Below are 26,279 nucleotides of genomic sequence, written 5' to 3' on the forward strand. Positions count from 1 at the left end.
GTATCCCTGTCCAAAATAATGCTCAATGGTATGCCCCAGTACTTAACCACATTCTTGATAAAGTACTCGGCTGCTAGCTCAACTAGACATGGTTGTTGGCAAGCAACAAAAATAACATACTTGCTAAACCGATCCGCAACAACCATAATGCAAGAGAAATCTTCCACATTCGGTAGCTGAGTGATGAAGTCCATACTCACACTCGTCCATGGCCGCATAGGTATTGGTAAAGGTTGGAGCAACCCACCCGGTCGCTCATGAACTGACTTATCTTGCTAGCAGGTGAGGCAAGTCCTCACATAGATCTCAACATCATCTCACATCTTTAGCCAGTAGAAGCCACGTTCCATAAGTGCCAAAGTCCACTTCTTCCTTGGGTGGCCCACCCAGGTTGAATCATGAAACTCATGTAGCAACTCTCTGCACAACTCCTTCCATTTTGGAATGTACAAACGGTTCTCTGCATAGTAGAGAATTCCATCTCGCAGTGAAAACATCCTAGTTCGCCTAGCATGGACTTGAAGAATAATCTGATAGGCTTGAGAATCATTCTCAAGTCCTTCCTTGATCCGATCTAGCACATCTTCAGTCACTGTGACTTGGCTGGAACCTCCTTCCAGGTTCTCTAGTCCGCCCAACTGTGCCTTTCTACTAAGAGCATCTATAATCAAATTGTGTCTACTTGGGTTGTACACGAGCTCGAAATCAAACTCTGCAAGGAACTCCTGCCACCTTGCTTACTTTGGGGTGAGTTTGGCTTGCGTTTTGAAGTATGTCGAACTGATGTTGTTCATCTTCACTACAAAAGGCACTCCCAGAAGATAGTGCTGCCAAACTCTAAGTCAACGAACAATGGTTGTCATCTCCTTCTCATGGGTAGAATATCTGCACTCCCTGTCATTAAGTTTCCTTGACTCGTATGCAACTGGGTGTCCATGCTGCATCAGATTTCCTCGAATCACATATTCAAAAGCATTCGTCTAAACCTCAAATGGTTCATTGTATCTTGGCAATGCAAGCACGGGTTCCACTGTGAGCTTTCTCTTCAACTCCTCGAAAGCATGCTGCAACCACTCACCCCAGATCCACCTCTTTTCCTTCTTCAACAATTCGGTCAAGGGTCCTACGATCCTGTAGTAGCCTGCAACAAACTTCTTGTAGTAGTTTGCCTGTCCCAAAAACTGTCGTACCTCATGGACATTCTGAAGTGGTTCCCAATCCTGAATCGCTACAAGATTTTCTGGATCAGGTCGGATCTGACCGTGTCCCACGATGTGCCCCAAGAATTGGACCTCCTCCTATGCAAAGTCACACTTCTCCCTCTTGGAAAAGAGGTTGTGCTCTCAGAAGGCCGAACACCTCCCTAAGGTGCTCCCTGTGTTCTATAAGAGTGCGACTATACACCAAGATGTCGTCCAAATATACAACAATACATTTATCCAGCAAGGGCCTAAACACATCATTCATGAGGGTGCTAAAAGTAGCTAGGGCATTGGTTAGGCCGAATGACATAACCAGAAATTCATAAGATCCATACCTTGTTGTGATAGCCATCTTCTCTTCGTTGCCCAGTGCAATGCGGATCTGGTAGTAGCCTTGCTTGAGATCCAACTTAGTGAAGTACCCGACCTCCACAAGTCGATCGAAGCTATCCGCTATCAAGGGAAGAGGGTACTTATTCTTGATGGTTAGTTTGTTGAGCGCTTGGTAGTCCATGCACAAACAAAGTGACCCATCCTTCTTTCATTGAAACAAGACTGGAGAAGCATAGGATGAGCGAGAAGGCCGCAAGTATCCTGCCTCAACGAGCTCTGCAAGCTGCTTCCTCAACTCTGCCATCTCAAGTCCTGAGAGGCGATAAGGAGCATGAGCCGACGGTCTTGCTCTTGTCTCCAACTCAATCATGTGATCCACATGCCTGTTTAGTGGCAGTTTTGCTGGTAACTTCTCTGGCATTACATCTGTGAACTCCTTCAAGACATTCTCTACCGCGGATGGATTAAATGAGACGGATGGTTCGCCTTCATCCTATCCACCAAGTAAGGTAGCCAAGAAGAGTTCCTCAGTCACCTTGCTTCCAATCCTCTTAGCACTCACTGCACTCAGAATCTGAGTTGAGTCGCCTCGCCAGACTGTCAGAATCATACAAGGTCGTGTCGGATCCAAGATCAAAACGAAACCCAAGTATGGAGCCACAACGGCTACTTCTTATCTCAGATATGCTTGTCCCAAAATCGGATCAAACTCTTCCATTTCGATTGCCACAAGGTTTACTGGAGCCTGCCATGATCCGGTCCTCATGACTGCATTCTGGATCTTGCCACTGACCTTCCGTGCGGCAACAGTAACCACCTTGATTTTAGTCTCAGTCAGATCCATCTTGAGCCCAAGTGACTTCACTTGGCTCATAGACATGTAATTATGCGTTGCCCCATAATCAATCATTGCCAAGACCTTCTTTCCTCCAAAGAACGTCTCAATGAAGCATAAGTCATGTTGACTTGATGCACCTGCATTCGGATTTGCCATCTCTTGCAAATCATTCAACAATTACAACACACCCATTTTGGGTTGGACCTTTTGGTTCTTGGTCAGTAACGAATTGATGCAAGTTTTCTCTGGGCACTCCCGAGCCCAATGTCCAAGTTTCCCACAAATGAAGCAGCTGTTATCTGCCTTCTTATCTTTAGCAGGTGTTTGATTCTTCGCCTTTTTGGGAGGGTGGTTCCCAGTCAGTTTACTCTTCTTCTGCTCATCTGCCTTCAGCTATGGACCATCATTCTTCTTGTCCTTCTTCCAATGAAATTTCTTGCGCTGATCTCCTAAGTCAGACCGCGCTCCGCCAAACCCTTTGGCTGCATCACCCTTATAATCCAACAAGCCGTCGACCAAAGTAATCGCTTGAGCCAATGTTTGCCCTATCTATCATCACATTTCATCGGTAGCCCAATGTTGTAAGTTCCTCACAAACAAGTACAACTTCTCAAAGTCGTTTATCTTGGTGCATTTCAAGTCCAGTACTTGGAACTGTCGGACATAATCAAGAAATATTGTCGGTATGCTTCAACTCATCAAAGCGAGCTCGAGCCACCCAATCCGAATTTCCTGGACGTAACTAATCCTACAAAGCTGCCTTCAATTCAAACCAATTCTTAATCAACCGTACTGCCTTTCTAGCTCGCTCATCCGCTAGATACGCCCACCACCAAAGCTTCGTACTTCTAGTGAAGCACAAGGCCACCTTCCTGACTTGTGCCTCATCAACCAACTTAGGTGCGCTCGAAAAGTATTCTTCTACATCCTAGAAGAAATTATCCAATACTTTGTCGTCTCGATCACCATCATACGATCCAATCGGTGCTGATGTCTTGGAACCCTGCGTTCCATCTTGAAGCAGTGCATGGTGAAGTGACTGCCCTTCTCTTAGAAACTTGATCTCATCACTGTGAACCTCCACACTCCGATGAATCCTGTCCATGACATCATGCATCTCCTCGAGTCTTGATACAATACTATCAAATAGGTCCTCCCAAGCCTCCAAATCAGAAATCCGCTGCTCATGATCCTAGACCCATTGCTTGGTACGTGACCCACGCTGATCATGCTCTTGTTGTTCCGTGACTTCCTCTTGATGTGCATCATCCTGAGCATCCGCCATTGAGTTCCTTTGCAAAGTTCTGCTTTGATACCAACTGTCACGAACCTTATCAAGAAGATCTGCATGACACTAGCATTAATCATCTCAGGTGCGCAAAAGCCTGTAGACAACCAACCCAGACTATGCCTTCTCGTACCTATTCGGATCGGAACTCAATGTCACCTAAAAATCAATGTCGTGATTTGCTGCCAATGTGGAATCCAAATGAATGTAGAAATAAGTAGTCGGATGCAATGCACTAACTCAGTATGCACAAGAACACAAAAGATGTTGGGCAAACACAAATGCTTTTCTATTATGTAAAACCAACATTACAAAATCAAAAGCCAAGCGTGTTGTGTTAAGAAACACTAGTCGCCGTGTTGTCTGAGCTAACAAATTGCTTAGCCAGACTTATTACAAAGAAAACACTCAGAGCTTCCAGCTCAGTCCGTAGCTCCACAATCAGACTTCCTCGGCCCGCCTTGCTCGTACTTTCGTGTGACTGCGCCTCGCTCCAAACTCTCAAATGTCGCTCCTCTTCATGCTTCAAATGGCTAAGGCATCCCGCCATATATAGCCAAGCCCGCCTACAAATGCATCGGATGGATCAAAATTTTCCCTACCATCGATCTTGTAATAGCTTGATCGCACGACACACAAAAATCAAGTAGAAGGATGATCCATGTTCCTCCAACGGTCGGCTCAACACGCTAAGGAAGTCGGACCAATATAGGTCCTACTTAAGCATGCGATCCGCCTAGGGACTTGCAATCCCCCATAACGTGCGCCATATAGGTCCGCACCCATCTGCGGCCGCCTAGGTACTTGTTCCACGAAGTCGGCCCCAAATGCATAAGTGATCCATGCAGATCCCCTTAGATCGATAAGTGCCATTTGAATTCGGCTAAGTGTTCAAGTATGACAATGAACACAGAAAAGAATTCGTCCCAAAAATGAATGCAAAGTCCGAGTCCGTTACAGAATCCATTTGTGAAGTATTTTTTACTCATGGGTACTCACAAAAGATATTGTGTGAAGTTAAGTAATGTAGTAGCAAGTAGTTATTTAATGAGGGAAAAAATATGTAACAATAGTATTTTTTTCACGTGAAAATATTTTTCATAGGAGGGAGCAAAGTGTAACAAGTAGTAATTTTTTTTTACATAATAGTAAAAGCCATTAACAAGAAAGGATGTGCATAAAGGGGAATAATTTATTTTTTGGTGAAAATACTCTCATGAGTAAGAAGAGACACAACACCAATGGGAAGAGGTGAAAATGTGTTGTTGCAAACATAATGCAAATGAAGGAAAATGAATATCAAAGTTAGACTGAAGAAATAGTAGGAAATTTATGTTTCTCACAAGTTAGATTTGAAAGTGGACAATTGTCAGTTATAAGATTAATTTGGAAACTTCTCTTTCTATATATTCTCTTTTCTCTTCCATTGTAATGGTTCTAAAATTTTATATTGAGGAGGTTAATAGAAAAATGTTGAGTTTGAATCACAGATGGAAGATGTAAATTGTAATGCCTAGTTTTATGAGCAAATGTCAACCAGTTTATGAAATAAAATATTACTGTCATTGAGTTGTCTCTGTATATGTATTCTTTTGATGATATGAATTCAATATATTAAATATATTTAAATTTTTCATATCAGCTTCCCTATGATTGTATTGTTTGTTCATGGTTCTCTTTCAAAAAAAAAAGTTAAATTAATTTGATCAGACAATTGTGAAATTAGGTGTACAAGGTGGACTTGTAAGTATGATTTTATGACAACATGAGTGGATCTGTTAGTGTAAGGAATTAACATATTTTGAATCCACTAGTTGAAATTTGTTTGTTGATATGATCTCCTTTATAGATTCATATCTGACTCTATGGCCTAGAATGAGGCATTGATCTGTCATTCAGCTTAATGCATTTTCTTAAACAATACATTATTCTTAAAATCTCTTTTGAATTTTGTTTTATAGGAATTAGGTGTAGTGTAGGAATTGTTTCCAATTCCTAAGAAAAGGATAAATAGCCAAGATCAAAGCCATATTTATAGTTATTTAGACTACCCTTGGTGAATTGTTTTTGAGAATTCTCTACTATAAAATACAATGTCTGTGCAAATTAAGTGTTGAATCTTTAGGAATCGTTAGGTTCACCTGCCTTGGTCTAGCAAAGCCATAAGTGTATGCGATTTCAGCCTTATGACTGAATCTCATTTGTTGGCCAAATCCAACACTATGTCTAAGCATAAGAATGTGGCTAGTCTTTAGGATTTAGTGGATTTATTGATTTGCAGGGAGCCAACAATCATCACATGTTATCATTTCTCCTTATCAAATTTATTTTATAAAACTAGTTAGAATGACCATACTCTAAGATCAATTGATGTAGTCATGGCCATAAGGGCCAGTGATGGATTACCCAACCTTGCTATAAAAGAAAAACTTACAAAAAATCAGTTGAACAACAAAGTAATATATTATTTACTTGCGACAAGAACAATAATATTATAACCTGTGGTGATGTCATATTAAGCTCCAATCATTTGATTATAAGGTACAAATTATAGATTCAAAAGATACGACAATATAAATCCACTGCCAACTTTCTTCTAGCTTTTTTAATTCCTTCTAAAGAGGTAAATATGAAATTGAAGTATCATAGTAGAACATATATCTCATGTTGTAAACTAAGACATATGTAACTACAATGAAATGTAATACGATCTTTGATGACTAATTGAACACCAAAAGTAAATAAAAATAAATAAATAAGAAAATAATATATTTAAAGTTAAATACTGAATTAAGGACTGAAGTTGATAAATTCAATCATTGGAGAGGAGGTGCAGTCCTGTTCTGAAAACAGGGAGCAGTTAATCATTATGCCAGAAAAAATGAGATTATAACAGAGGAACACAGAGGACATGCTTATTGATTCAAGTTACACATTCCAGGATTAATGAGACACCACAATGGCTGCAGAGGCTCTGCATTAATTCCCCTACTCACCATCCGAAATCTCCACTGGTTCAATCTCTCTATGGCCTCTGCATATCTCTTTTTCCCACTTGAATCTCTATTCCCCGACCACAGTGTCTCCGCCATGGCAGAAGCTCTGGGCCAAAGCCAAGTATCTAAAACAGTCCCATCAGCCTGTTCAGACCACAGGACAACCTCTCCACCTAAAACAAGCTTTGCTTCCTCCTCACTCAGCCCATAAGTGATATCGTAGTCATAAACTCGTTGCCAAGTCTTGAAGGGCCCACACCACGACCCGCCATTGCCTCCCGCATAGTTGAATGGATTCCCTGGATCATCGCCAATCTGCTTATCATAGCGGCTGTCATTGCCAGCGAAGTCCCCATGGCCGCAGTCTAAATAGTAGAAATCTGCCGACGAAACAATGGCCCGGAAGCCCGCTGCAGTAATGCGCTTTGTATTATTCGGGCCGTTGTTCCAGGTCTGAAGAATGGTGGTTTCTTTGGGAAGAAGATCCGGTCTTACCTTTATTGTTGCGTCCAGTAGCACATCCTCCCAATAGATTACAGTCTTGTTGTGGGCAGTAATGTAAGGGTGGGTTGTGTTGACGAATTTCTCGAGCAGTTCGCTGAGGTCTCCTCCCTGAGCTTGGAAGCTTTGAATATCGAGGTTCTCCTCCCAACAGCCGGGAATGATTTCGTCGTTGCCTCCGTGGTAGAAATGATCAGGAAACATGGAAGCTACGTCATTTACGACGTTTTTGACTACTATGTATGTGTTGGGGTGGAGAGGATTGAGATGGCCGGATCCAGGCTCTGCCGCTGTTCGCTCCTCCCAAAGGCTGCCGGGCTTCCACCAGAATGTGTTTGCGCATGTCATGATCTCTGGATAGGCCTTGGCCCATGACAAGGTATGCCCTGAAAGCATTCAACCATTTTAAGTTTTCAATAACTAAAATAATTAAAGCTATAAACATGAGTTGAATTTTTATATGTGCAAAGTCAATGGGCAATTAGGATGAAGCAACAAATTTCAATCTTGATAACTACAAATAAAATATTTAATATAAATTATTATTATTTAATTATCTTGCCTTTGCATTGAAGTCATAAGAACAAGTATGCCTCAAATTCACAAGATAAGTTTGAAAGATAGAATATTTCCGTAACAAAGATATATCATCTTTCAACAATAGAATACTTTTACTTCATTTATAAAAAATAGGTAAATAGTTGTCTCATCTCGTTACTTAAAATTTATCTTTTAACTATTGAATTGAGGATAGCTTAATGATAGGCATTTGCATATCATCCAAAATTTATCGATATCATTCCTTCTACTTTCAATATATTTGCAATATACATATGTATACATAATAAAAATATATATGTGTGCAAATGTAAAATGGCATCAACACTTACATAATGAGACAATAGACTAATACAAAATTGCTTTAATATTAAAGTATAATTAATTTAGGTAGTATAATTAATTTAGGTCAAATTAAAGTTGAGTATTTAGAAATTTAAATGGAAAGATAGATGTGTTAAGTTTTGAGAATTTTAAATATAAAGAAATGTTATTGATATTAAGTTGGAATCACTTTTCAAATATGTAGAAATTGATTATATTAGTCTTGAAGAAGTTGCAAACTTTGTGCATATATGCTTTATGTGGTTCACATTTGAGTCCCTTAAGTTTGAACCCAAGTGCCACAACTTTGATCTAATACATGAGAATGGACATAATTATATGGGAATGAATTGACAAATCTATTCACCTTCTGTGTGTATGAATCTACTAAGGTGGTGTATACAAACACTTTGGGGGAGATTGTTGAATTGCTAGGATCAAGTCCTCCTAGGTCAGTCCTCTAGATACATTGACTTTGCAATTTTGAGTGGATAATCATAAATATCATATGTAAGCATACAAAAGTATTATATGATTTTTATATAGACTATAATTCTTTCACCCTTCATAAATGAAGTGTGCTCTAATATTTTTTTGTTGGTGTCCATAAAAATTTATTGAACATTGAGTATATTTAAATATAAAAAAATAACAATAATAAATACAAACATACATCAATCTAGTTCTTAATGGCTAATGAAACGATATAGGAATATTAAAAATTGAATTAAATTTTTAAATTTTAGATTCAGTCTCATGTCCTAGATTGAACTAGACTAGTCTAAGTAGCATAAAATTGAATGAGAGGATTAGAACTGAAAGTTTGTAGTAGGAAACAAATATATGAAAATAATAGTTAATATACATAGATTAAATAATCAAAATATATTAAGTTTTATACAAATGGAAATATGATAAAATTAAATATATAAACATAAAATGAATTGAATAAAAAAAGTATTGAGTCATGAGTAAAATCTATAAAAAAAATGTCTTATTTATTAATATATAATTATATTAAAATATTCGGTAAAAATAAATCCAAAAATAGATAACAATTGACATAACTATACAAATTTTACCCCACAATAGTAAATATGTCGTACAAACATCTTCTAAATTTAATGGTCCCTAAATCTGAATGTAAATTTAAGCAATCAATTTTATATTTTAATATAAAATCCAAATATAAGATATTTAAAATTACGCATATCCTATCGACGAAACAATATATAAGTTAATCGAGTACATTCCTCCTGAAGGGCGGGCGGCATTTCTGATTGGGCATTACAAACATGAAAAATATAAAGATAACAAGAAACTATAGCTTTCAAAAGGCATTGAATCGAAGGATATTTGTAAGCTACGACGTATATTGGTTGACCTGTGAAATTATAATTCTAAAATCATCCAAAAAATTTCACTCTATACCAGCTAAACCTTTCTGCCTATATTATTCTTTGGTGTAGATCAGCTATTGAATTATCTTTCAAGTAGTAAAGAAAGTAAGCTCATTGAACTGTATATACGAACCTGGAGCGTCAATCTCCGGGATGACACGGACGCCATGGTCTCGCCCATATTCGATTATTGCACGCACATCTTGATTTGTATATGTCATGCCAGGGTACGATCCTTTCTGCGCCAGGGTCGGCTCCGAAGGCAACTCTAGCGGAAAAGAATGCGAGTCGGTTATGTGCCAGTGGAACACATTAATTTTGTTGTAGCTCATGGCGCTAATGGTCCTCAGAATTTCTCCCACAGTATAAAAGTTCCTGCTTGTGTCAAGCGTAATTCCTCTGTGTGGGAATAGCGGGTAGTCCACGATCATCAAAGGCCCCGGGATGAGGAGAGGATAAGAGGAAGTGGCGTTGTAGAGGCGGATCAGCTGTGAGAAGGTCTCCAAGCCCCAAATGGCTCCCCATGCCGTCTGAGCCGATAAAGTGGCGGGCGTTCCGTCAGAGGGAACGGTGAGATTGTATGACTCGTCGACCCCGTGCTGGAGGTCGGCGTTGAGATCGCGGACCAGCACATTGAGCTGTTTTAACGGGGTCGAAGAAACGGGCGTGGATGGTGCAGCGTCGGGTGAGTGGATGGGATACCAAGGCTTTTCCGAGATGATCTGTTTGTAGCGGGAGACTGCGTTTGCAAGGCTTGTATGATTGGGAAACGAGATTTGGAAGGTCGAAGATAATGGAATCATGAATTGGGTCTCATTTCCCCATTTTACAGAGATGGGCTTTGGCCATACATAAATGTTTTCAGATGCCGCAGCTGTGAATGCGAAGAGAGAGAAGATGAGAGAGCGCAGGGGGATCCTCATCATGGCTGAAGATTTTATGTTTGCTTGTGGTGATGAATGAGCAATTTATGGAGTGCGTGAGGGAGAAAGGTGTATGGATTGTTTTATGCTTTTGTCGATAGGTTGCAGGCGGATCATGCGAAGCTAATTCAATTGAGAGGGACAAAACTAGAATTGAAAAAAAAAAATTTGACATACACGTGTCGGGCGTTGAGGTCGATTGAAGAAACACAGCATTGTTGCCTGCTGAACCCGGCTGCCGGCTATTAGATTATTTTCTGATGACATTGTGAAATATGGGTTGGATTTTATTATATTTAAAAATAAAAAATATTTATGACATCGTAATATATTAGCTGGATTTTCTTTATTTATTTTTTTCAATTTTTTTTTGTTTTTATGTGAAAGCGGATATGAACAATTTGTACGGTTACTCTTAATTGATCTAAATAAAATAGTAAATGTAATGGATAATAAATGCACAAAGTATTGACTGTAATATTGATTATAATTTTTGATTAAAAAAATTATAAGTGGTTTTCAGATTAAAGTTATAAGGATTAGGTCTCAATTAACTCTTTGATATATGAGATATAAGATAAGATTAAAGACAACTTTCTTAACACATTTATATATTTGTGTACATATTAGATTTTTTCTAATATATCAATTGAAATGTTGAAGTGTGAATAATATAATTTCACAAACATACATATATATGTAATTATAATTCACACATTCAAACTTCAAGTTTAGTGAATCTCTCTCTCTCTCTGTATGTGTGTGTGTGTGTGTGTGTGTGTGTGTGTGTGTGTGTGTGTGATGTATATGTATATGTATATGTATATGTAAATTTATGTATATGTGTGTTTGTGTTGTACGAATAAATATTTAAATTATTGAATAATTTATACTAAGTTTCTACTAATGGTATTTATCAGATATTTAACAAAACTCAAAAAAAGAGGGGAGCACATTTAATGTTGTTTAATTTTTTATGGAAGAAAAACCCAATCGACACTAAGTCATGCATCCCCATTTTTTGGCTTTTGATGTACTCTATGGTGCCTAGATATTAGTCATGAATGGGAAAAATAGTATTCAATTGACCCCATTGACTACAATTATTAATCTTAATTCAAACTCTCTTTTTTCTTCCTTCCTAAATCTATGTTAATTGTTCAACCCCTGTGCTTTTCTTGAGCTATAATAATGTATTCCTATTATCTCGGTTGTGATCATTTGATATCATAAGCTTTGAGGATGTGAGATCAATGATAATGTGCTCTCATTAGCTAAATTATGATCATATGTTTTATATGCTAATAGTTTGATGTTGCATAGCTTAAATTATACATACAGATGATTCCAAGTTCTTGATAGCTATGGATGTGATCTAGGACTATCTTTGAAATTTCCCTAAGGTGTTAGAGTTTATTTTGGTATGTTAGTGCCCCTAGTATTAATTCATTTTCATTGAGTAATCATTAGTGTGCCACTTTTCATTTTATTTCTCCATGCATACTATTGCATCAATATTGTATCCATTAGATAGGGCCATTAGGTGGTACAACCCTATAAGCTTTATTTATATGCATAATGTGATACCATATATAATGTGAGTTGTTCTCTTGTGGTGAATTGGATGTTTAGAGGATCCTAACAAATCTAGGTAGAAAGTTCTTATTATGTCAATAGATAGAGCTATGAGGATAGTTTATCGCATTTGCAATATATAGTCTTCACACCTCCTATGGTCTCATTCACTTTACATTTGGCTAGGACTTTGTTGGTGATTCTATCTATCATATATTGACAATTATTATAGATTAAATGTATATTGGTCATTTCTATTAGGTGGTACAAGTGTGTGTGTGTGTGTGTGTGTGTGTATTGGTGATCATCTAGGCCCATGAAGGTAATTTAATATTTAGGATATATGATGATATGTTGTGCAAGTGGCAAGCTCAAATAATTTTTATTGTTGTTGGAGGACTAATCATTTATACTATTATGTCAATCTCCATATATACATAATTCATTAAGAGGATGTCATGTGAATATGATTCACAACATGGTGGAATTTAGTGTGCTTATTTCAAAGATAGTACATATATATTTAAATACTTACAAGATATAAGACTACATGTTCACTTTTAATTTTCTTGTGGAATTTTCAATTGAAAATGTATGATGAAAAAAAATGCACTTGGAGAAAGTTGTGAGACCCACCCTCTAGTTCATCTATCAATTTACAGGAAAGAACATTTAGGATGATTTTATCATTATCATGAGATATTAATGTTATAATCTTTGTGGACATTTTATTATGATTATTTGATGATTTTGTATTATAATGTGATGTATGATTTAATTTGATGAATTAGGGTTAAATATGTTTATCTTTTAGATAATCCTAATTACCTAGCTTATGAATACATTAACTGTTGAATGGAATTTTATTATGAATGGAAATAAACCTAGATATGTTGGTTAGAAATGATGTATGCGATTGTGTATATGTTGGTGTTCCTTTGCTTTAGCTATAGAAGTATCATGTCTTTCGAATATTTGGAATTGAGTATGAAAGCATTCTTGGCCAATCAGATCAAAGATTTGACATAATGATCTATTGTGTTAAGCCAATTAGGTTGAACTAGCCTATTTGGGGAGGTAAAGGTCTTCTATTTCACATTTATATCCTATGATGTGAAAAAATATAAATACTATTAAATTTACCTTTTAGTTGTGAAGTATGATGTTGTGTTGTAAAGTGCATGCAAATGTGATGATGAGGGAGTCAAATGATAATATGTAACACTTAGGAGTCTAGTGTGAATTTAATTTCTATTCCAAAATTTTAAGTGAGTTTAATGTGTCATTCTCACTTTATAATGCCTCTCCTAAAGTCCTAGGTCATAGGATAATGGGTTAGGACTCATTTAAAAGTCATAAGGTTTTGATTAATAAAAATAGGATAAGCTTGTATCATTACATATCCACAAAGTGACACCAAGAGTGCATGAGGGATGCATAGCCAGCAAAAAAAACCCACCAAAACATAGCAAAGTGAATAGAGAGCCAACAACTACACTAAAAGACCAACAAATAGAGAAGAACAAAAACAACCAAAAACTCAAAAGAACCACCCAACACAGACACAAAGAGATGGTCTACTACATGTGGGTACCCTTTTCCTGCCAATCCTGGCACAAATTAAGAACTTTATTAGAAAAAGAAACTTTTTTACTCAACCCTATCCCAAAGCTAGAGAAGACCAATGCAGAGTCAAGGGTGGCTTTAACCAAGGAATTTGCGGCACAAAATCTCATGAATAGGGACTCCCTATGTTTTCTTTTATTTTCCCTTCTTTCCATCTCATCATGAATAGCCTATAGGGAGGCAGGGACCTTCTCAATTTTCTTGTTAAGGGCCTGCTGGGTTTTCTTGACCTCATCCAACTCAAGCTTGGTCCCTGCCATCTAGAGTCCATATCATTGATTTTTGACCCATAAAGTCATAAAGTTAGTCATATGTGATTTTGACCCATTTTCTACCTTTCTATCATGCATGAAGAGTCGGTGTCTTTTTCTTTTTTCTATTGTTTCACTGTCATGATGCTCTCACAAATAGTACAATTATGACTATGCATTTTTGTTGATAGTAATGTCCCTACCCTATTATGCATCATAACTTGCCTCTTGCATGTGTGACCTCAAGGTTCTTTTGAACATGTTTAAAAAATTGTCTATTTTGCACAGTCACACACCATTAACTCTATTGTAGCATGATTTTAAGACTATATATTTTCCCTTATGCCAACTTAAAAAGATTTCTCTTTCTATATTTTATCTCAAGGGATTTGTCTTTTAAAGCTTGTCATGCCTACTTTTTTTTTCATGCTACACTTGTGAACTCTCATTTCAATTTTGTTTGGTATAAAAATTCATTAAGAATTGTATATTGCCCATGCTATTTTATATCTTTGTCATTTCCTTTGATACTCCTAATTTGTATTATTGTCCTCAACTTGATGATTATCTACTTGTTTGAATGTTCCTTTATACCTTAAGACCACTTTCCTTGTCATTTTTACTTAAAGTAGACTATCCTTCACTTCTACTTAATGTATTCACTATCTATTAAAGGGATGTGATTCTCCCTTCAGCTTGAATTAAACCCTTTATACCATTTCCATACATGAGCTTTAATGTCCATTACTAGTCTCTATTCCAAGAAAAAAATAAACAAGTGTTTTTTAGGGAAATAAAAAATTAATATATGTCTCTTCGTACCCCAAACATCACCACTATATGGAGCTCCAAATTTAGCACAAACCCTTCATCATAACTTAGGAGACTTCTCTTATCATAATTTAACACCCTTTTGTGAATTTGCAAGGTGATGTTTTGTATAGATTAAAAGGTGGCTTTTGGTGCCAATAACCTTCCAATCAACTTATGTCAAAGGGTTTATCACATCACTATGAAATTATCTATAGCATAGTCCCTTTCCTTCCATGTTTATAACTATTATGGATTGTCATAAATTAGTACTCTTCTTTATGATAATGGCATTGGCCTATTTTGATTTTCTCATTGTTATATGAAAGGATTTTATTTATAGAACCCAAAATTACACCATTTTCAACTACTCCTTTCAAATTTATTCATGGACAAAAAGGACTTTCAAGTATGTTATCAAACAACCTAGCTAACATTTCTTCATAACTATCATAGTCACCCATACTCTCCTTAGTAGTTTCAAATACATTTCCATTCTTGTCAACTTGGGATGAAACCTTGAAATTCTCTCTATTGTGCAATGATATCTAACTAGGAAAATGCTATGAATACCATCACTTACTTGTGGATTTAGGAAATAATTATCAAAAGAAATAGAGGAAATATGTACTTAAAATTTCAAATGTATTTAGGAAAATAATCTAAATATAGAGGCTTGAGAATACCATTCAAGGGGTTTATGGAAAGTACTTTCCTGTGAGAGATTAGTATTATTTTTTGTTAAGTTTAGGGATTTTTTGAAACAACCATCTATATGGATACCACCCCCTAGGAGTTAAATGTAGAAGCATCAAGAGGAGAGTAACCTAATGGAATATGAGTAAAGGCTTTGAACCCATGATTAGCAAAATGACCAAAAAAATTGTCAAGAATTTTGTAGCTTCCTAAACTATCATATCTATCTACATGATCAATCCTAGCAACATGATATTATGGACTAATATTGGTGTTGATTGTCATAAAATTTTGGAATTCATAATTTTTACAAACTAAATACCTTGACATCATCATTATCATCAACACATCTTGAATAGAGATATATCATCTTCATGTCCTCAACCCTTGTGTTTGCTCTACAACATGGTGAAATTTATCCATTATCTTCTTCAATGTAACTAATATTCTTAACAAACCTTTCAAATATGCCAAGCTAGAGCAAAAAATATTGTTTATACACCACAAATGAAGGTTCTTTCCATGCCATATGACCAACAAACCTAAAATCCCATGGAAAAACATATTTTGGTGTTTTCCTTTCAATGAAAGGCATAGATATCTTATCTCTTTTTAATTTTTGGCACCCAAGACACTCTAGATACTTATAATAAAACATTATAACTTTGTTGGAGTTGAGGGGGGGGGGGGGTGAATTAGTACATTTAAAAGCTAATAGAAAGTTCCCAAACTCAAACTCAGTCAAACAAAGGAAACATATCTCAGTCAAGATCAATATTCATAAGAATACTTGACATCAACTGGTTTAACTAATATGACAACTTTAACAGTAAACAACTTCCATCTTGTAAACATCAACAATGCTCAATCATAACTCAACATATTCAACTCTCAATGCTTCTACTTAGCATGCCTTATCAGAAGTTAACCAAATCAACAAATAAGGTCACAACCACAAAAGCATTCACCACTTGACACAAATGTTTATATGTGGAAAACCCAAATAGGTAAAAACCACGGTGAGATGAGGCTCACAAGGATAGCTATCTGAACTCTTCTGAAGTTTGCCTTGTTAGGAGCCAAGCTTGTTAAATCTTTACAATAAGTCTTGTTAAGAACTAATTCCGGTTAGGAATCACCTGGTTAAGGGATTTACAAATATGCCTTGATGAAAAGCACAATACCCTATTAAGAGTAACCTTGCTGGAGGATTTAAGAATCCAAGCTAATGGACCACCTTGTTAGAGCTTACCCGGTTAAGGGATTTCACTTCTACTGTAATTGTTAGAAAACAACATGTTTTCTTGATCTGTCTGAGTAGCACTACATTTGCTTGATCAGATCTTTCTAAGCTTCAATCTGCCTTCACTCAAAGTGTAGATCCATTCATTGGTTAGGCAACTACACAATCAACAGGTTTCTATCAATCTTGCCAACAAACTTTACAAACAACTTCATCAACCTTAAACACAAATCAATTAGGTCGGTAACACAACAAAAACCTAATTCTCATCATCGAGATTACAAACAAGTCAGTACAATCTTGACCATTAGAAATCATGACAATCTCTTCACATTCTTCAAGAAAATTCCAACCGCTCCATGATCACCACTTCATCGGACTTTGTAACTCACCATGCATTGTGCATTAGATGTAATCCACTTTTCTCCTTCCCTAGACAAGAAATAAACGCGCCAAAACAATATGAATATATCCTCATACAATGATCACATGTGTCTCCATCATTACCGCTTATCAGATAATAAACCATCAAACTTGATCGGTTAGGGTTTAACAACTGATAGGGTTTACTGGTTACATTACATAGAAAGGTTTAACCCTTTACACCGGTTCACCTGTTCAACTCACAAACTTTTCATACCGGTTTACAACATCTTCCACAAAGCTCTTCCTTATCAGTTACTAGCCAATATCAAAAACAACAATATCAGCAATAACATGAATACCATTACCAGTTCAATTGACATCAATGACAACATATCATTAATGCAATCTCTATGCAAATTGCCAACAAACTCAAAATGCCAACATCCATTAGTTTCTATCAAGCATATCTATTATCTACTTGTTTCTTTATAATCTTTCTTTTATCTGTGGCTATTATATTGGTTGTCTATGGAGGTGGAAACACCAAAATGGGGGTCTGATTGAGGAAGACCTCTTAACATATCCCCAATAATTTTCCTTTTATCTGTGTGAAGGTTCATTATCAAGGGAGGAAGATCACTCTGTTGGAGGCTTCAATCATGGGTCCTAGTTGTGAGCCTTCCTAATTCATCTTTTTCTGAACTTTAAGTTGGTATTATTTCATATTGGTGATTTCGTTTAGTATAGTTTCTTTAGCTTAATATTTTTTTTATATCCACATTTGTTGTACGGATTTGGTACTCTATCCATACAAAATTTTAGTGCATCACACTGGTGTCCAAGTTCTACGCATTCATCCCGAGAATAGAGAATTAGCAGAGGTTGTTTAGAAATTTATGTGGCTTGTCTGTTCAGTTTCATAGTTTATATCCCTTGGCTCACCAAAGTGCTAGTAAAGTGAGGTAGAGCGAAGGTTGGTTTTTTTCCTTGAATTTCATCACTTTGATAGTAGCAAATCCCATCCTCTACATTTCGGCGAACCCAAAATGAAACAATTTCATTTTTAATTCCTCATTGTGTGTATGTGTGGTTATAAAACTTATATACATACATACATACATACATACATACATACATATATATATATATATATATCTATATATCTATATATATATGTATATATGTATAAAATAATTTCAACAAAGTTTCCTTTATCACCAGGTGTTGTAAGACCATTATAGTACCCTCATAGATCTTGTCTACGAGCTTTACGACCCAGACTGCCACAGGGGCTGTTCTAAGAAGGACTATTAGGAAGAGAATTCCTCTAAATCATTATAGTCCTCCTCAGCTAGGTCCATTGTATAATGAACCACTTCCCGATCCAAATGACTTCATGGCTTCTCACCTTGTTAGGACCATTTTGACAGGGGGTTTTTCTCCATCTATTTCACAATCTAATTCTCGATTTAACACCTTGACGAGCTCTCCCTTGTATTATCCTCTTTCTATTGATCATGACTTCACTATCACTATTGAGTTTGACCTGATTCATATATTAGATGAGAACTTGAGATATTTCAAAGATATTTCAAAGGTTTCTTAAATTAGGAAATATCCTCCCTCAGGCTAAAAATGTTGTGAATGCTTTAAGAGACATGTTGATTTCAGATAGAAGAGGCCTAGAGATGTTGAGGGAACTGTCTTTGATTGTTAAGAGTCATGTTCCCCTAGCAAGTACTCCTCCCCAAGACAATTAGTTTGACACCTATAGTTTTGAAATTGGTGTTTATATACTTGGGATGACAATACACATGGTTGAATCAACACCCACTATCCCTAGCATCAATGCTTCTACCATTCCCCTGGTTACACAGGCATTTCTAACAGCTCCTCTATTGCTTCCACTGTGGCTCATATCACTTCTATCAATGTTGGCATAGGTGGTAACACTATCCCTAGTGGTGGTACTGGTCCTTATGTTAGTATTGGTGGAGGTGGTGGCACACGTGGTGCTCCTCCACCTTAAAATCCTATCTTAAATACCATATTGTAGAACATGGGTCAATTGCAACAACTCACAAATCTTGCATCCATCTCTAGCCACTCTTCTGTATATACTTATTACCGGAAGAGCTCATTCGATTTGACCATCCTTAACACTATCCTTCCCCAAGGGGCTAAAGTATTGAAGTTTGATTGATTCAATGGAGATAGTTATCCTAATGTGCATATTGACTCATTCATGACCATGTGTAATGATTATCATAGTTTAGATTTCATCTTGCTTAAGCTTCTCTCTTGTTCCCTCAACAAAACTATGTTAGAATGGTAGAACTCATTACCTGATAATTCCATCAAACATTTGATCAACTTATGGAATTGTTTCTCAAATGGTTCCAGGCCAACATTGGTAGTAGGGTCACCATCCTAGACCTTTTTCAATTTAAGCGAAATCCAAATGAGAAGGTTACAGATTTTATTTCAGGATACTAATCTATCTCTACGAAAATCCCCTTTGACTTGCTAAATAGATTTTTAAATTCTCACACTTCTAGTCCAGAGTAGCTTCATTTTTAAGGAGGATAGTGTTTCCTGAATCACCTTCTATTATGATTCGATTGTACCCTCTTTCATTGATTAAAATGAGGCCATAGTAAATAGTTGCCACCTCCGCAAAGCTCGACGTTTGTGTGCCTAAGTTGGCCACATAGGCCATATCAAAATTACCCTTGTTATCACGTACGACACCACCCCCACCTGCTTGACCTATATTTCCTTTTGACGAGCCATCTAAATTCAACTTCAGCCAACCACTATTGGGAGGGGCCCAAGAGTACATAAATATTGCAAGAGAACAATAAAAGAAATTAAATCAACCAATCATCATTTTGTAATAGGAAAACCCAAACAACATATTCTAAGCTTTGATTTGTTTAAGTGGCACATCTTAAATTACACTAGCTTCTGTCGTAGAACCCATCTATTACAGTGCTTTCAGACCAGTCACGTGAATAAATGAAAACTTAAAATATGTTGTTTAAACCAAAAGCAGAAGCCTAAAATTGACGCTTCTCAAATTGATTATCAATAAACGTGGGTTTAAAATCTGAACCAAAAAAAAGGCAAACCAGAAAAGATATCAACAACAATCAATACACAAGCAATTGGATTTCATTCACAACGAATTTTAAGTTTACGGAAACCAAATATTCCGTAAATTAATTCAGCAGATCCACAGTAGATGCATTGCCGCTCAAGCCCATCTACTCGAGATAGGCCATGTCGACCATTACACAAAGAATTGAGAATTCATGGGCGCATAATCATAAATTGAGAAGAGTGCACTGACAAGATCATTGATTCAAATTACACATTCCAGGATTCAAGAGGCACCACATTGGTTGCAGAGGCTCTGCGTTGATTCCCCTGCCCACCATACGATATCTCCACTGGTTCAATCTATCGATGGCTTCTGCGTATCTCTTTTGCCCACTCGAGTCTTTATTCCCCGACCACAGTATTTCCGCCATGGCAGAAGCTCTGGGCCAAAGTCGAGCATCTAAAACAGTTCCATCAGCCTGTTCAGACCAGAGGGCCACCTCTGCACCTAAAACAAGCTTGGCTTCCTCCTCACTCAGCCCATAAGTGATATCGTAGTCATAAATTCTTTGCCACGTCTTGAAGGGCGCACAATAAGAGCCACCGTTGCCTCCCGCATAGTTGAAAGGGCTCCCATCGTCGCTGACCTGCTTATCATAGCGACTATCATTACCCAGCCAGCCGCCATGCCCACAATCCAAGTAAAAGAAATCGGTAGAAGAAACAATGGTTCTGTATCCAGCTGCAGTAATAAGCTTTGTATTGTTGGGACCGTTGTTCCAGGATTGAAGAATGGTGGTCTCTTTGGGCAGAAGCTCGGGCCTCACCTTAATCTTTTCGTCCAGAAGAACATCCTCCCAGTATATTACAGTTTTATTGTGGGCTGTTATTAACGGGTAGGTTTCTTTCACGAATTTCTCCAGGACTTCGCTCAGGTTTCCGCCCCCACTAACAAATTTTTGGATATCAGAATTCGCCATCCAACAGCCTGGTATTATCTCGTCGTTGCCCGCGTGAAAGAAATTATCGGGGAACATGGAGGCCACGTCGTTTACAACATTGTTGACGACTTTGTATGTGTTGGGGTGTAAGGGATTGAGATGGCCGGATCCAGGCTCAGAGGCCTTTCGGTCGTCCCAGCTTGTGCCGGCCTCCCACCAGAACAAATCGGAGCATGTCGTAATCTCTGGGTACGCCTTGGCCCACGACAACGTATGACCTGAAATCGTTATAACATTCAAATCACAAGTTAACTTCACAATTTACAAAGAAATGCTTGGAGAAATGATAAACGTAAGAATTTCCTTGGAGAGATGCAGAATTTTCTTTGACCCTAGAGGAGTGAGCGTATTCATAGATCATCTATAGTTTGCAAAAGCCCTCCAAAAGCTCTCCAGTTATAGGGGAATTGATTCAATTATCATTCATGTTTCATGTATTGGATCACCTAAATTTTGTGTTGGTCAAAGTGAATGAATAACGGTACAATAGAAAATATGTATTGGATGTTATCTTGAAATGGCAATTTTTTTAACCCTCGATGTATAACAAATCCCATCATATTTGTCATAACTACTTAGAAACCAAAACAATAGCTATAAGCACTTAAGTCACATATAAAGAGGAATAAAGAAAATTGTCAAAATCTAATATACTGTTTAGAAGCTTAGGGAGCTTGAAGTTAGCTATAATGACTATTGGTACCTTTACCCTAGATTTAAACTGCAGAAAATGTATTAAAATTATAAGATAGAGAAATAGTTGAATATTATTAACAGATTAATCAATATATTATAGCTAATCTTTGATTTATGATATTAATATCAAGATTCAATTCTGTAGTTTTTTCACTCAAACCCACTGACCTATATTCTATGAATTGTGGTTTGTATGAATTTATCACTCATGAAACTGAATGATCTGTTTCATGTAGATGATATTCAATAAAATGAAGGATCAAGACATCACCACATATCACCCATCCTAATACTACTTGGTACTTGGAAGTGATTAACTATGAAATTTTATCAAGATCAAACATACTTGTTACCCATTAACTAATCTGAAATTAGTTCATTTATTGATAGCATTTAATTCGTTAAAAAAATAATACTCCCACTCTAAGATTTTAATTGTAGTTCTGTTTGATTACCACTTTGTTTAGACCGCTGAGGGCTAAATATTGAAAATAAATATGAATGCAATTTTCTGAATTAATATGAGGAAGTTTATTTTGCTATCTACGCATTTTTCCCAAATTTTGTGAAATCCCCTGATTTTGTCCAACAGCAGTAGTGAAGGTTTCAGCAGGTATCCATCGCATCGCATCAATCTTTTCACTTGCGTGTTGTGGGGAAAGCAAATAAAAGTTATCGATGCGAGAAAAGGAAAAACTGGATATTATTACCTTCCTCCGCCCAAGTTTTGATTTGTCACTAAAGAAAACTGGGGGAAAATCGCAAATAAAATGAAAATCCGACTGGAAAGAAGCTGTTAACAGAATTCTTTAAAAAACTGTGGGTAAACAGGCCAAAACTAACAAACCTGGAGTGTCTATTTCAGGAATCACACGGACGCCATAGTTTCGACCATATTCAACTATCTCACGCACGTCTTGGCTAGTATACGTCATTCCAGGGTACGATCCTTTCTGCGCCAAGGCCGGCTCCGAAGGCAACTCTAACGGAAAAGAATGCGAGTCAGTTATATGCCAGTGGAAAACATTGATCTTGTTGTAGCTCAAGGCCCTGATGCTCCGCAGAATGTCTGTAACAGGGTAAAAGTTCCTGCTCGTGTCCAGAACAATCCCTCTATGTGGGAAAAGCGGGTAATCCATGATCATCACAGGGCCGACGATGACACGAGAGTAGATCGACGTCGCGTTGTAACGGCGCACGAGCTGCGAGAATGTCTCTAAGCCCCAAATGGCTCCCCATGGCGTCTGGGCAGCCATACATAAACTTTTCCGTTCTCAGCAGCCGCAGATGCAAAGAGAAATACAAAGACAGTGTAGAAGATGCTCATTTTGATGAAAGATCCGCACTGTGAGATGCTTTCGTTGTGTTTGATAATGGGGAATTTTATAGAGGTGGTGGAAGACGTTAGACAATGAGAGCTTCTGTCGCTTGCTGAATGGCGGATTGTACAAAGAGCGGGGAGTTTTGAAGTGTTAAATTGATTCCAACCGACAAAAGTGACGATATTATAGATAACTCAAGGATTCCCCTACAGATGTTGGACGCACAAGAATGTCAAAAACAAAGAGTACTTATTTAAATGGGCTTAATGTTCGGTTGCTTCAATGTCGATTCTCTGTTCTGGGGTAGATGCCATTCGCACTTTTCTTGGTAGAGATGGCAAACATTGATCGAGAATCTATCGTTTTCAAGTCTGAAATACGTACGAATATGAACGACAAAAAGTTACAACTCACAATTATTGTTAGGAAGTGTGGTTGGTTAGTCTACAAGGGAATATAGACACATTAAATGTAAGAGAAAATTGACAATAATAATTAGTTTATCTAAATTTTATTATGATGTTGATTTTGATTTTTATAATGGATTGATGTATATTTATGAAATATTAGATCTTAAAATTTGAATAGATATAGAAATTAGAGACTCAAGATAGAGACATTTTAATGTTCCGAAGTGAATTGTCTTTTGCAACCTAGTCTTATATTAGACTACTATATAACTTAGTCTAACAAATTGTTGTTCTCTAGAATAATTTTGGTTTTAATATAATTGTGAGTCTTTCATTTTATTTGTATAGTTTATTAATTTGCATCTTACTTAAATCAATTAAATACTTAAATATTTAAATAATTATTTTTAATAACATTAATCAAGTTAATTAATTTACTTTGTTTAATTCAACAAATGTACTCTTATGTGGGAAAATACTCAAATAGGGATTATAATTCATGTTATTAATAATTAGTAATCATGAGGGACATATAGCTAATAGGCTTAGAATGATCTTTATTAATTTTGAAAATGAGTCATATTGAGTTCCGAGACATAAATTATGATATCCATGACACTATTACATCATTGACCAATATCAAATTGCACAATTTCTTACCTGTACATGTCAAATTTTATTTTATTTTTCCAAGACACATACCAACTCTTACCTATAATCTATCAACTAATCACTCTTAAACATTACCTCATTCATAACCAATTCATATTTCATAGTCATGTTCACTATGAACTAGGTCACTTGATGAAATCCATCTACTTAAATTTTAAAACTTTCAATTAAAGGACAACCACTTAAGAAAGTAGGTATTTTCTTATTTGTTTGCAAAAATTAAATTTAAACTATAGGTATATATATATATATATATATACATACATTTTTAGGTTTAATTAAACATCCAAAAATAATTAATAAATCAATTGTAAGATCATTTGATATGAGAACATTTAAATCTATATTCTACATCTAATATATTGTAAAACTTCACTACGACATTAGATCTATATTTGCACTACATATGTGAAATGTTTGTATCATCTTATTTTTCCGTGTGATCTTAATTGATATAAATTGAAAACAGTTATCTAATCTATCATATTTTAAAGCAAAATATATTCATAAACAAAAGCATATTAATTCAAAAGTGCATGTCAATAGAAAATCAAGCCAATCTACACAATTGCACCTGATCTAAAGCACTAGATTTTACTGTACAAAATATTCTCTGGTATTTAAATACAAATCCACAATAAATTTTTGATTTCAATTAATTACAAGATCAACTATTCATCTATATCTAATAAAATTAAATAAACTGAATCCAAACGACAAAACTGATGATATTATAGAGAATTCAATGCTTCATCTACAGATGTTGCAAGCACAAAACTGTCAAAAACGAAGACTGCTTATTTAAAATTCCATTCTCACTTTTCTTGGCAGGGATGACAAAAAAAAGAGCAAGATCAGTTTGTTTACAGGTTTGAATGACGTATGAACATGAACAACAAAATGTAAAGAGTTGTATGTGACTACTTAGTGATTATAATTGAAGTATTGTTAGGAAGTGTAGTGGGTTTGTCGATAGGAAATATAGATATATAGTAATGTTATATTCAGAATAATGATTTTTTTAAGTTTTTTATTAAAATGAAATAATTGAATAGTATTTTTTAGTGTGAGATATTTTTTATAATTTTTTTTATCAATTAAATATTTATAATTATGTAATATTGAATTAATCAAAATATATAATATTATGAATGATGGAGACTAAATAACATTTTTTTAAGTTTTAGTGTGATGTTGATTTGGATATCTATAATAGATTGATGTATTGTTATGAAAGATTGGATCCTAAAATTTGGATAGATATAGAAATTAGGGATTCAAGATAGAGACACTTTAATGTTTCTTCTATTAAAGAGTGAATTGTTTAATCAAATTGTTGTAATCAATATGGAAAAATACTCAAAATAGTTTTTGGGGTCATGTAGTTGATGTGTATTGATCATGAGTGACATGTAGCTAATAGACTAAGAATAATATTTGTTCAATTGTGAAAATGATTTGAGTGTTAGGACACATCATTTATGATATTCATTACACTTTTACATCTTTGATTTATACCACTTTGCAATTTTCTCAAGTAAGAGACTTAGAATGCAATTTTGTCTTATCAAGGCATAAACTAACTCCTACTTAGAATCCATCAACTTGTCACAACTAGACATTGCCTTATCCCTAACCAATCCACATTTTATAGTCATCTACAACTATAGATTAGCTCACTTGACCTTGATCAAGTCCATCTAATTTAAATTTTAATATTCCCAACTCTAGGGCAACCCCTTTAGAAAGCGGGTATTTGATTTTTTATTCGTATGTGTGCTGAAATATTGAAATATGAAATTATTGACATGTATTTATATACATTCCTAGCTTGTTATTAACATTTAGAAATAATAAAGAAATCAATTCCAAGATTATTTGGCACAAGCACATTTAAACCTATATTCTACATTTGGCCATTTTAAAACTTCATTATTATATTAGATCTACATCAACATTATATGTGTAGCATGTTTGTTGATCTTGTTCCTCCCTACAATCTTGATTGATATCAATACAAGACAATGACCCATTTTCTCATATTGAAGCAAGCTCTATCATGCTTTTACACACAACTATATCCAAATAAACATTAAATGAAATCATATTAATTGAAGATTTTATGCTGATAGAGGACCAACTAATA

General features: G+C 35.9%; 2 protein-coding genes across 2 annotated transcripts in view; both read right to left on the reverse strand.

Moving 5' to 3' along the window:
- Window positions 1–6,576: 6,576 nt before the first annotated feature.
- On the reverse strand, window positions 6,577–10,363 carry LOC131065283 (beta-hexosaminidase 2-like). Its single transcript, XM_057999747.2, has 2 exons — window positions 9,574–10,363; window positions 6,577–7,544 (listed from the first exon to the last, which is right to left on the reverse strand). Exons 1-2 carry the CDS (start codon window positions 10,361–10,363, stop codon window positions 6,577–6,579), a joined length of 1,758 nt encoding a protein of 585 aa, XP_057855730.2.
- Window positions 10,364–20,180: 9,817 nt separating this feature from the next.
- Window positions 20,181–26,279, reverse strand: part of LOC131065288 (beta-hexosaminidase 2-like) — a 43,621-nt gene continuing 37,522 nt past the window's right edge. Inside the window, exons 3-4 of the mRNA XM_059208748.1 lie at window positions 22,577–22,798; window positions 20,181–21,251 (exon numbers count right to left, since the gene is read on the reverse strand). Coding sequence (XP_059064731.1) covers window positions 20,287–21,251; window positions 22,577–22,798 — 1,187 coding nt within the window. The 3' untranslated portion in view covers window positions 20,181–20,286. The remainder of the gene's footprint in view (window positions 21,252–22,576; window positions 22,799–26,279) is intronic.

This window comes from Cryptomeria japonica, chromosome 1 (assembly GCF_030272615.1).
Source record: "Cryptomeria japonica chromosome 1, Sugi_1.0, whole genome shotgun sequence".
NCBI lineage: Eukaryota > Viridiplantae > Streptophyta > Pinopsida > Cupressales > Cupressaceae > Cryptomeria > Cryptomeria japonica.

Bases quoted from the DNA above. Each gene is read 5' to 3' on its own strand.
- LOC131065283 (XM_057999747.2), bottom strand. From the start codon at position 10,363: ATGAGGATCCCCCTGCGCTCTCTCATCTTCTCTCTCTTCGCATTCACA. The intron at 7,545-9,573 runs GTTCGTATATAC...GAATGCTTTCAG, and splicing joins CCCGGAGATTGACGCTCCAG to GGCATACCTTGTCATGGGCC.